Genomic DNA, 12,679 nt, shown 5'->3' with positions numbered 1-12,679 from the left:
TGCAGAATAACTTTTGTAACATAATGCCATCTATTAGAGAAATAGTAAAAGACACATTTAATAAATCAAACTTCATCATTGTTTATATTTGAATGAGCGATTATTTATTGTGGCATCACACAATGCTGGGCTGCAATTTTTCATCACAATGTTCTCAATTTTTTTAGTAGTATCTTGCCCCTGTACATCATACTTTTCCTGTTACAAATAGAGTCATGCTAATTATCTAACTCCATTCTGGAGAAAATTTTTTAACTGAAATAATGTGACTTCTGGTTTGCACTAGATGTTCATATATAGTTAATCCAGGCCTCCTGCCCTAAGTTTCCCATATTTAGTCTCAACTTTCATCTAATTCCATTCTTGAGATTAAGGAAGAACAGTCAAATGGACAAAGTGGAAATTTATGGGTCTACAATTTTTTCAAATTGCAGCCCAATGACAGTGTTATTTTATATATAAATATAATCAAACGTGTTATAGATTAGGATGTAAATGGAAGTGGTTTAAACAGCTTAGAGTTCAGATTAATCAGTCATATATTAAAAAATATTAAAAATTACTTTAAAATAAAATAATGTATAAATTTACCAATTTGATTTTTTGTAGGAGTATAATAGGCATTTACAGTTGGAGGAGACATTTCCCATTCTGTTTTATTAGTTGGTTTTCTTAACTTTTTCATGCTTTGCAGTAAGGAAAATTTACTTACTCGAAGATTATTATCAAAGTATTCATCTTCATTAAATTCCAACTATTCAAAAAAGTAAATATATATGTATATATAACAAAAATAATATACATACAGTAAAACTTCACTCTGTGGCCATCCCTAAAATTTCTCTAAAACTGCATAAATTTAAAATAAATCAAACTCCATACTGGTGTCCACTTCAGTCAACCCTTTAATGAATACTCCCATAAATATATATGATACATCTGATGGGTTCTACAGAGTAAGCACATATATGTTCTTGAAGTTTGTCTCATTGTAGTATGCTCATATTTACAGACAAATGTGATACTTTACAGACAGCTAGAGACATCTATTAACTGGCCTAAAAAATTTTTTTATGTGGTTTTTGTAAGTTTCATAAGACTCAGAATTTTCTAGCATAAACACAAACATGGCTTTACTTATCATTCACATTTACTGTCTCCTGTTGAATTGTTATTCAACACAATAGAATTGGAAGAAAATATTGCCTAGTTTATTAAAAAATATGAATTAGAATACAAGATATTTGTATTTTTTGTAAATGTTAATTTTTCAAAAAATAACTCAATCTAGGAACAGAGGGAACTACTGATAAATCCAATCATCAAAGAATTAAATGGTATTGACCATTCAAAAGTGACCACATAAATGAGGTTTTACTATACAGGTTCATTTTAATCAATCCACTGAAATAACTCCAAAAAGAGTCATTGAATAAAAATTGTTAGACATCATGAGAGCCAAAAGATGGGGCTATTGGTTTCATCATAGATGGTGCTACAATCAATGAAAATGAAAGCAATTTTATTTTCTTAAGTGAAAACATCCATTTTTTATTGCATATTATAATTCTACATTAAAAATAAACAAACTTTTATCTAAAACATTTTTTCAAAGATGCACTTATCAGAAAATATGAGCATTTGAAATTTTACGTGACTGCCATACAGTGCATGCATGAATCTGTGGAAATCTGTGAATTTCATTGAAAAAGGAAGAAAAATGTTTTAAAAATCACTAATAAATTATTATTATATGGTGGAATCAAGATCAACATCTTCCCTTTACTACAAGTTTGATGGCTTCAACATGCTGTGGCACTAATTTTTGTATCACTTCATTATTTGGAGAAAAAGAATAATTCCACCAAATAATAATAGTATCCTAGTGATTTTTAAAGCATTTTTCTTCCTTTTTCAATGAAATTCACAGATATCCACTTTTGAAAGTATTTTAGATAAATGTTTATTTTTAATGTAGAATCATAATATGCAATAAAAAATGCAGTTTCCATTTAAGAAAATAAAGTTAACTTCATTTTCCTCAATTGTAGTGACATTTATAATGAAATTGATAGCCCCATCTTTTGGCCCTCTTGATGTCTAACAATTTTGATTCAATGATTCTTTTTTGGTAAGATGCATATTTTTTGAGTTATTCCAGTGGATTCATTAAAATGGACCACCTTGTAGATTTTAAAAGATTAAAATGATTTTCGAACATTATTAGTCTTATAAGAATAAATATTTTGTAATAAATACAGTATAATAGATTCAAATTAATGTAGAAAATACACAGCATATTAAATTAAATAGCATAATTTAAAGAGGTTATTAAAAAAGTTATTATTTGAATACCAAATATAAGTTTGATATGCAAAATCTTAAAAATATTGGAATTACAAAAATTGTTAATATTTCCATTTCTATGTTATGAAGGTCTAAATAATACAAGAGCTGTTAAATAAGTAATGCCTCAACACAAGTTGTTGCATGCAGTTGTCTAACAAGTTGCTTAGCAACTAGTTAGACAACAAATGATTCTTTGTTTAATTTGCTACATTTTAATGTATAGTAGAACATTGAACATGTTATAGTTTAAATTTAATTGTGTTTAAAATGGATGATACTTTTTCAGTTATATCAATGTGTCAAATAATGATCAATTGTTTTTAACTCATGAAAAATGTCTCCCAAAGAAATTCTTGTGGGCATTTCATGGTACTGGAACCGTGTGCAAAACTAATGATTTCAGCAACATGACAATGCTAAATCCCCACAACTACTTTTAAATCATAAGCCATACAGAATTTGGCTTTAAAGTTCTTGACCACTTTCCTTACAGTCCAGATTTCACATCCTTTGACTTTTAATTATTTCCTATTCTCAAGAGACATTTCAAAAAAATTCATTTCTGCCTTGACAATATTCAAGCTGCCACAAGGAAATGGTTCTGAGAATAATTTTGTACATTTCTAGATATGGGTTTGAAAAACTTGTTAAACATTGGCATATCTGTATTGAATATGAAGAGAACTATGTAGAGAAATGAAACATGTTAATTAAATTACAAATACTGTTTTGGTTTTTGAGATATCTTGTCACTGAGTTCGTATATAAATATGGAGGCATTACTTACACTTTTACTACCCTGTCTTTTTAATATGAAAATAAACACACTGAAACCAAAAATATCCAGCAAGAACAGACTTTAATAAACTAAATGAACAGTTTTGATGGTTTTAATAAAATTAAAAAAGGAAGATAGAACAAAATATTGAATTTAAAAGAACTACTGTTCCATTACAAGTACAAAATTAAAGACAAGAATTGAAGACAAAATTAGAAATAAGTCAAACTTTTTGGTTTTATTTTGAAATTTACCAGTTTCATTAAAAGTAAAATTTTATGTAAATTACTTATTTTGATTTTTAATTTTCAATCTAATGGAACTTGGATTTGAGTTCTGATAATTGGATAATTAAAATTCTATTTTATTTTACTTACTCCTTCATATTTCTTATCCAGTTTTTCAGGGTTGAGAATAAAATCAGGAAATCCAATCATATCTGTAATAGCATTTGCCTGATAAAATGAAAAATATGTTATATTAAAGTAAATAAAAACTTTAATGAAAATTCTTTGTTTTTTTATTTTTCATTTGAATGATTATATTCTAAATCAAATTTTAATTTCTTTCATCTATATTTTATTATCTATAAATATATTGATCCTCTATTGCAAAATCTAACTTGTTTAAAAATATATAAAACATACAATTGAAGAGTTATATTTTAATAATAATAAGAAGAAAAAAGAATAATAAGAATTATTATTATTATTAATTAAATTGCAGCTGAGCCAATGTAATCTAACAGTTATCAATGAACTCAATTAACTTATATAATATGAATATTAAAAGTACAAAGTTTTCTAACAATTCTCTTGGAAAACATCTATTATATGCTCTTAATAAAAATTTGGAATTGTAAATTTTAATAATGATTAACATAGTGCCTAATAGTTATTAAATTTTGTATAAGTTATTATTCAAAATTTCAAACTAGACGTCAACCAAATGCCGAAAATCTACCCGATAGAATTTCGGCATTTTGTTATTGTCTAGCTTATAGCATATCAGGTCTACCAATGTTGTTTATAAAATTTCAAACTTAAAGTATGAGTAAAATACAGAATTGATGATAACAAAAGTTATAAAAACATTAAATTTTTTTAATTTCATAAAATATTTTTTTACTTTTTCTCTTGCTAACTGTGTTGTTTCAGGGTCCATCCAGGAAAGTTTTGGTAAATTTTTTTTAAAAGCTTCCCTTATCTCATCAATCATTTGTTCAGCCTAAAAAACAAAACATAAAAAAATTTTAAAAATAAATTATAAGATTATAGAAACCATTACTGAATTTTAAAAATTCATTTTGTTTAATTACAAATATATTTAGCATTTACTACAATTAATTCAATTGAAACCCCCATTTATTCATATTCATATGTACCAATTTAAAATCTATAATTTGTAGCTGAAACACTTTCAAATAAAGTAAAACTAACAGGAACCTGTCAAAATTGCTGGTTTTATTCAATTAAAATTTTATCCTACATCAAAATAGCCTCAAAATCATCCTAAAGGTGTTTTTGAGGCTGTTTGCCTGTGATTTGTGTTTACCTGTTCTGTGGTAATCATGAGGCTTTTCCCACTGATCCTCTCTCTCAATGGCTTCTTTCAATTTTTCATCCAGGTCCCAGAGAGGCAATTTAGCATTCCTAAGGCCAATCAACTTCAACTGATAGAGTTTCAGATTAACAGTGAGGATAGTGTCAGCCCAATCTCTTAGTACAGTAGAGCATTGATTATCCAAAAGAATCCAGGATTGGGGTTGTTCAGATAACTGATCATTTACAAAGAAAAAATATATTAAACACAAAACTGTACTGTATATATTTTGAATCACACATTTTACAAATTCATACCTTATATAAAGTAGTACATTAAAGTAGGCCTACAGTTTAGGTTGGCAGGGAGAGATAGTGCTGCAAAATACCACAGAACTAGCGGAAATTTGAATTTGCCAATTGGAACGCATTTGGTTAACCAGTGTTTCGGTTGATCAGTATTCAGATAATCGATGCTCTACTGTAATCTCATTGGCTGTTATAAAACTCTTAAACCACCAACAATCATATGTTCAAGTTTATTCTTTTAGTTGGTAGATTTGTTGAGAAAGCCATCAATTGGCATTAATTAACAAATTGGACAGTTAGAATCATGTTTTGGTTTCAATATGAAGTAATAGTAAAATAAAAACAGAAATTGGCACTAAACATTGATAGATAACACTGTGGTTGTTCAAATGGCTAAGAAAATCTAAATTACTAGATGGCATGCAAGTTCTTGAAATGTTTATTGCTTGCCCACCTGTAGACCTAACATTGTATCCTGCTTTAAAGAAACTGTAGGTGACAAAATAAACTTTGGACACCCTCAGCACTGGCAGAAAATACACTACTAAAAATGACACATTTCTACTTATTTAAATATTTATTGGATATACAAGGTCTGTTCAAAAAATACTGGACTTTGTCACAGCATATGAACCATGACATCAATTGAGCTCTGGCAAGTGGTGTCACCCAACAACAAACTTCAGTAACACAATGCCACTTGGCACATCATACTACTCTAATCAGTTGGCAATCTAAAGCTGTTAAAGTGAACATGTGCAGTCATAGCTCTGTGAAGTGAAGATGAAAGACTTTAAGGAGCAATGTGTTTGTGTGGAATTTTGCTTCAAGACTAGAAAAACTTTTACTGAAACATGGGCTTTGCTTCAGCAAGCCTATTTAGAAGATTGTATGAGCTGTTTGCATTGACTCGTGATAATGGGTTTAAGTGTTTTAAATTGGGCAGAATGTCGATTGAGGAGGATTTGAGATCAGGACAACCTTCACCATTAACAAATGATGAAAACATCAATGCTGTTGGAATATTCAAAAATGGAGGTCTCCAGTGCCTGTTTGTGGCATTTGCAATCTGGCATATATAGATTTCAAGAAAGGGTTGTAAGTGAGGGTTGTAAGGGTCCCCATCAAGGACAACAGGTTCAATAGGGATATGGTATATATAGGATCAACCAAATGGTCAATGGAAGTCAGGATAAAAGAACATAAATCGGATATACAACACAACAGATGTACCACTTCGCTTTCCATATACGCCACAGATCCTGATATGGCAGATTTCTCAGGAGCAAAACTAAAAGTTTCTGATATTATAAAATGTATAAGGAAACAGGTAGCATTGATCCAGGACAACTGAAAATTGTAGCAGCTTCTGATCTCAAGTTCTTGTGCAAAATTATCAAAGAAAACTGGCAAGCATCACTTGCAGAAATAGTGATTGAATAGAATGCAACCACTAGTAAATAAGTTAGTAAAGAGACTTGTTGGATATATTTTCAGAAACTTGACCACAAGTTTTAACATAAAATAACAGTGCAATATGTTATCATGGGAATGTAATAGTTATATGCCAACATATGACTTTTCTTTTCAAGCTAAGAAAAACCCCTATTAACTAAGCCTCAAACTTGGCTTTACTGTTTTCAGCAATAAAGCTAAGTTTGAGGAAGCAACAAAAAGAATTGTTCCAAATTTCAAATTCTTTCATCTTGAGTGTTTTAATTGTACAGCAATGTTTCCAGAAAGCATTATGACAGTGGCATACCAATAATGGACTAGGGAAACTAGACTAGTCCCCTAAATTCCTTGAAATACTGTCTAAATATTATTTTTAATGCATTTATATTTGAAACCTTTCACTTGAAAATTATGTATTTTTTTTGTGCATTTTTCCCATCTGGCCTCTCCTCCTTTATGCTGAGTTGAACTCTTCTACAAGCAAACCTGAACACCCCTATGACTCCTTTAGTTGACTTGTGACAGAACTAGCTTGCAGACATGTTTCCTGTCATACTGTTGTGTTTTGTGCATGTCCAGGAGTTCTGTAATAAAAGATTTTTAGCTTCCTGTGCTTATTGAAACAACATTGTATTAGTGATTTTTGTATTTTTTTTATTATTATACAATTAAAGGTTTTCATCTAAAGTGTGAATCTACTTAAAAGATAATATGTGTTGGTGATTAGCTTTTTGTCCTTATATTACAATATGAATCTATGAGCATTAAGTTTTTTGGCTCTTAGGAACAAGCAATGCATTAGCAACAAAGCAGAATGTACCTTTTAAGTATGTTTTAAAAAAATGTAATTTTGAACTATTTTAATCCTAAATCCAAATGTTTGTAAGAAAACCTGCTTGTATTTTTGTAGACTCCTGTAAACCTACCAAACTGTAACAAATATGACCATCCAAAATGCATACTGTTGTCATAATAAACTTGTGTCTATCCACTTCTGTATGATTATGCCAACAACATCAAGTAGTGTGTGATAAGTCCTCCATAGAGTCAAAAAATTTAATGCTCATAGATTCATGATATATATGATTAAAAAGCTTTGTGTTCAACATGGAAGAGGACTCATTAGGAGAAGCAAATCCATTGCAGTGAAACAATACAGTTTTAATTTGTGAATAATGCAGCTGATCTAAGTAAATCGTTACAGCAGAGTGAAGACAATCAACGATTTCTATGCTGTATTCTGGACTGCCTGCTTGAAATGTCATGTGGCACCTTAAATTTCCAAGAAAAAAATTCCAGCAACATTTAAAACTGCATGTGACATCATCTGTTATGATACTTTATTTTAAAAATTTTTTATATTTTCAATTATTATAAAATGGCAAATTGTTGAATTTTGAGTGAAGGGATGGTTTTATTTAAAAAAATTGTAAATTAGCTGCACTGCTACTACATGAGACAAAAAAAGAACACTCACACCAGATGACAAATAAATCACACTATAAACAATGATTTTATAGTGCAATTTAAAATTGTAAATGCTAATAACAAGTAAAATCATCATTAATTAAGCTCAACCTACTCAAGATATGACGCACGATGTCCCTCTATCTCCTCATCCCATTGATCTTTTGTGACAATCACTCATCATTTCTGTATATAAAATTAAATTGTCAGTTACAAGGCCTTTGTTTATAATTTAGAATGTTCCATCACCCATTATTGCCTGGAGGGGCAATAAACCCAGCAGGAGAGCAGGAATGGGTATATATTGGCTCATGGTTGTGAGAGCAGCTCTCTTTTATTTTTGGTGCCATTACAGGAAGAACACGAAGGTGACCAGTGATGATGGGGACTGTACAAAGAAAGTCAATGGACTTCACTCTAATCGGTGAGATGACCAGAAAAAGATAGCAATTATGCAACAAGAAAATTTGAAGAATTTCTTCTGTTATAATGTCTCCTCTCTTCTGCATTTTTGAATGTCTACTGACAGTAGTATTGTTTTGTGATAAAATTTGTGGATTAGAATAATACATAATTGTCGCAAATTTTCAAATGACTAATTGTGATGGGAATGTAAAGCATTGTACTTTCTGAATGCCCCTAATTATTGTGTGTAAAAGATTTGATGTTAACTCAACTTCAAGTTGAGAAAATAAAACTTACACTTTAACCACCAAAATTTAATAGCATTGACCCCCCAATATACAAACCCCACTGCAAAATTTAAAAAATTTTTGGCAAAAAGCATGGGATTGGCGATTTGCTTTTTGTCCTTATGTTACAATATGAATAAGCCTGTCCAAAATGCATACCATCATCATAATAAACCTGTGTCTACCCACTTCTGCGTGATTACTCTGAAAATGTCAATAGTGTGTGATAAGCCCTCCATAAAGCTAAAAACTTAGTGTTCATAGATTCATACGAAAAGCACAGGTGTTATTAGGTATAAGAGAGTGAGCAAAATTGTGCCCCCACACTCACACTAACATCCATATATACAGAAAGAACCCTGAATTTTTTGCATTTCTCAATGTTTCAAGGTCTCCTGAATCCAAAAATGTAAAAATCATAGGGTCATTTTTTGATCACCATACTTTCCTTCCATTATATATAACACAGCCAGGAAAGTAAAATTAATGTGCAAATAAAATGAGTTTTTCTGAGTAATTAAGTAATAATTGTTATAATGTATGAAAAATGGGTTTTCTCACATCTGGTCCCTTTTAAAAATTGTCACCACATGTCACTGCATTATGGTATTATAGAATTTCATGACTGCTCAAGGTTTGGCACTCTGCATTTTACCAATGAAAAATGAAAATTCAGAAAAATATCAGCAGATCCTTAAAGAAAACTTTCTTTCATACTTGGAAAAACTGAAAATCCCAAATATAATTTTCCAGCAGAATGGTAAAATAACAAGGGCATGACTTGCAAATCACAACATTAATTCAGTGAATTGGCCATCTAGCAGCCTAGATCTTTTTTCATTAAAAATATATGGAGAAAAGATCTTAACAGGCACTGACTGGCTTACATTCAAAAATCCAGGAAGTCTAGGATGGAATCACTCTAGATGAGTGTCAGGCTCAAGCCTTTATTAATACAATGTGTGAACATGCAAATAGTAATACAGGCAAAAGATGATATAATGATACTAAACAGCAGCATCCAAAGTATTTTCTAATCACTTATACTTTCTTCAAGTATTTATTTCTTTTACATTAATGCAAACATTTGCATTTTTATTATGTTACTATGTTAACAAAGGTCATGGTTTAATATACAACAATTTTTGTAAACAAATTTATTGCCTTTTTTCTTTCATTATGTTCTAAATATAAAAGTTTAAAACTAAGAAGTGTCTAAAATATTTTTGTTTAGGGTTGCATAAATAAAATTTTAAAAAGTTTAAAGAATGATTAATGATAAGACAAAAAAATTGCTGTAATTTGAAACAATGCAGAGAAAATCAATGAAAAAATAATTTTTAAGAATAGACTGTGTTTATATTAGTTGACCACACAAACAACATAGTATTCTATAACTTACAGAGAATCAAACTTTGACACATTATAAGGTCTAAAATATTTTTTTTGAGATTTTAAATCTTTCTAGTAATGTATCAATGTTCCCTTTCAAATATATCATTTCATTTTGAAGTAAGAAGGTTGTTTCTAATCAAACATTTCATGTCAATGAGTGAATGAATGAGCAAGCAAGTCAGTGAGACTAATATAGTTTTATAATATTAAATGAAAATATTTTAAAAAACAACTTTGTAATGTATTCAAGTTTTACAATAAACCTCAAATTGATTAAATCTTGAAAACATATTGTAAAGAATAGAAATTCAAATTGCTTTTTCAAGTAACCAAATTTTTTCATTAGCTTTTCTTATTTTTATCATAAAAAGTATTAACTTATTTATATAATTTATTTTATAACACTATACACCATATTCCAGATGTTTTGAATTTCAATAAAGACTTACCATAATTTTGCTGTCACCATGGAATACTTCTCGTACAAACATTGCTCCCAAAGCAAATCCAATAATCCCATTGGTGTCAGAAACACAATACCTCCATGATGCCTCACCACCTTCTGAGCCAATCAATGCTTTTCGCAGAACTTTAGAAGCATCACGAAATGGTTTTGAGAGACAAGAAGTCAGAGACTGAACAAGCATCCATCCCAAATAATTGCTTAGTACACTGTTATATATCCATTAAAAAGATCAAGAGATCAGTTATAATATGATTGGAGTATTAAAAACTACAGAGCCTGCCAAAATAGTGTAAGAGTTTTTAAACATATATGGTATTCACATATAATAATTTTATTTTTTGTCTATACTTAATAAATTAAACATTTTTAAATGAACAAGTGAAACCAATAGAGAAGTGAAGCATTTAATACAAGTCATAAATTGTTATAAAATTCTTTATCTCTCTATTTTAAAAGATACTGTTTATTGTTACAAATCAAAGAACTTACAGATATGAAAGAACAAAAATACAGTCCTTTCAACAAGTCATACCAATGTGTAACAGCACAATGGCATACATCTTGCATACATTCCTTCAGGAAAAATGGAATACATGAAGTTCTATACTATACAGCCAAAATTATAACTTTTGTTAAATAAAAGTTTTTACAACTGAATTATCTCATTTAATCACTTATTGGATTTTAAATGATATCAAGCTTTTTTTCTATTTAGAAACATATAAATATGAATTTTAATTACACTTGCCATATTTCTGGGATTAGGTCAGACTGTTTAAGATTTATATGGCTGTCAAGAATTCCATCAGATAACATTGCATCCACATGAGCAGAGTAGTCAGAATGGATTAAACTTGAATCAAGACTCTTGTACTACTATCATTGGTTTTGTAGAAAATGTGACAAAAGAAACTGTATAACAACAAATCAAATAATCTAATTATAAATTAATGCCAAACAATTTGTTGGATTTTAAGGCTAGTTTAATAATTAGATGTAAAGTAATTTGACTAGAGGTAGGCAGTTAGGATACCATCTCATGGTAAATTTAATAATTAGAAATAAATTAATTTTTTAATTTAAATTTAGAATATTCTGAGATGATTGTCTAATAACTTATCTCTAGTGAAATTACTTTATATATAATTATTAAACTAGTCTTAATATAGCTTGATAAATCTGGCACATTGTTTGGCATAAATGAAATTGTGCTGTAAAGGTTAGTATTTGTGAGAAAAAATCCAACAATTGAAGTATACTATATGCATTTTTAGTTTGTGATACTACTATAAATATTGGGCTAATTTTTTCATATAATTTCACTATTTTTGGGCAGATTACGCAATGTTTCTTGAAACTTTACACGAGTTGAATAGTGAGTTAGTAGGAATTCACTTTCTCATTTTTATTTTGATTTGTTTTGTACACATACGCACTTGGGCTGGTGTTCAGGATTCGTTATGAAATTTATGGCAAATCTGACTGTAATTGATGTTATGAATTGAAGTCAATTACAGATATGATGAAATAGTATGAGAAAACTAAGCATTGTAATGGAAATGTTTTTATAAAGGAACAATCGTATGTTGTTACCTAAACAACACATTTAACTAAAATGATTGCTTTTGTACTAATTTATGAAATTTGCAAATTTAAGAAATGTATTAAAAGTGATATAATTTATTAGATTTATTATTTTTTATTTCATTTAAACCTCTTACATAAGTTTTGAAGACTCTGCAATTTAATTATATATCAAATTTAAATCCATAACAAATATTTATAGAAAACTGAAATCATCTATTAAACAAATATAGATTTAATAAAACTAATCATTATTCTACAAATAAATGATCTAAATGTGACAAAATATTAGATATAAATTAAAAATAATTAATGCATGGAAAAATCAAAGTATAATATAAAAAAATGTCAAAATAAATTTAATAAACCGCAGTATTACTACTCAGATCTTTAAAATGAAGTAAAATTTTTGATTCTGAGATGTTTTCAGCCATCTTAATCAACCTTCTTCAAGACAAAAAGAAACAAATTATAAGTAGTAGTACTGTGATTTATTACAAGTGCAGTTTTCAGAGAAGTGTAAGTTTAATAAAAGTAAATATTTTACAAAAACTATCTAGCATCTTCAAGTATGTTACACAACTTTTGAGTAAAAGTTTCAATCTACAACTATTATATTTTAATAGCAGTTTCATTCCATATA

The 12,679-nt window shown here is 29.0% G+C and overlaps 1 protein-coding gene across 4 annotated transcripts in view; it reads right to left on the bottom strand.

Moving 5' to 3' along the window:
• Positions 1-12,679, bottom strand: part of Nep3 (Neprilysin 3) — a 105,178-nt gene that overhangs the window by 28,830 nt on the left and 63,669 nt on the right. For all 4 annotated transcript variants that reach the window (XR_010880469.1, XM_067267986.1, XM_067267987.1 and 1 more), the window contains 4 exons: positions 10,436-10,658; positions 4,256-4,354; positions 3,505-3,582; positions 592-754 (listed from right to left, as the gene is read on the bottom strand). Coding sequence is in view for 3 of the 4 variants with exons in the window: in XM_067267986.1 (XP_067124087.1) it covers positions 592-754; positions 3,505-3,582; positions 4,256-4,354; positions 10,436-10,658 (563 nt within the window). In the remaining variant the exon portion in view is untranslated. The remainder of the gene's footprint in view (positions 1-591; positions 755-3,504; positions 3,583-4,255; positions 4,355-10,435; positions 10,659-12,679) is intronic.

Source organism: Centruroides vittatus, unplaced genomic scaffold (genome assembly GCF_030686945.1).
Source record: "Centruroides vittatus isolate TY-2023 unplaced genomic scaffold, ASM3068694v2 contig_3127, whole genome shotgun sequence".
Lineage (NCBI taxonomy): Eukaryota > Metazoa > Arthropoda > Arachnida > Scorpiones > Buthidae > Centruroides > Centruroides vittatus.
The sequence above is the reverse complement of the archived record's forward strand: the minus strand, read 5'-3'. Positions and strand labels throughout refer to the sequence as shown.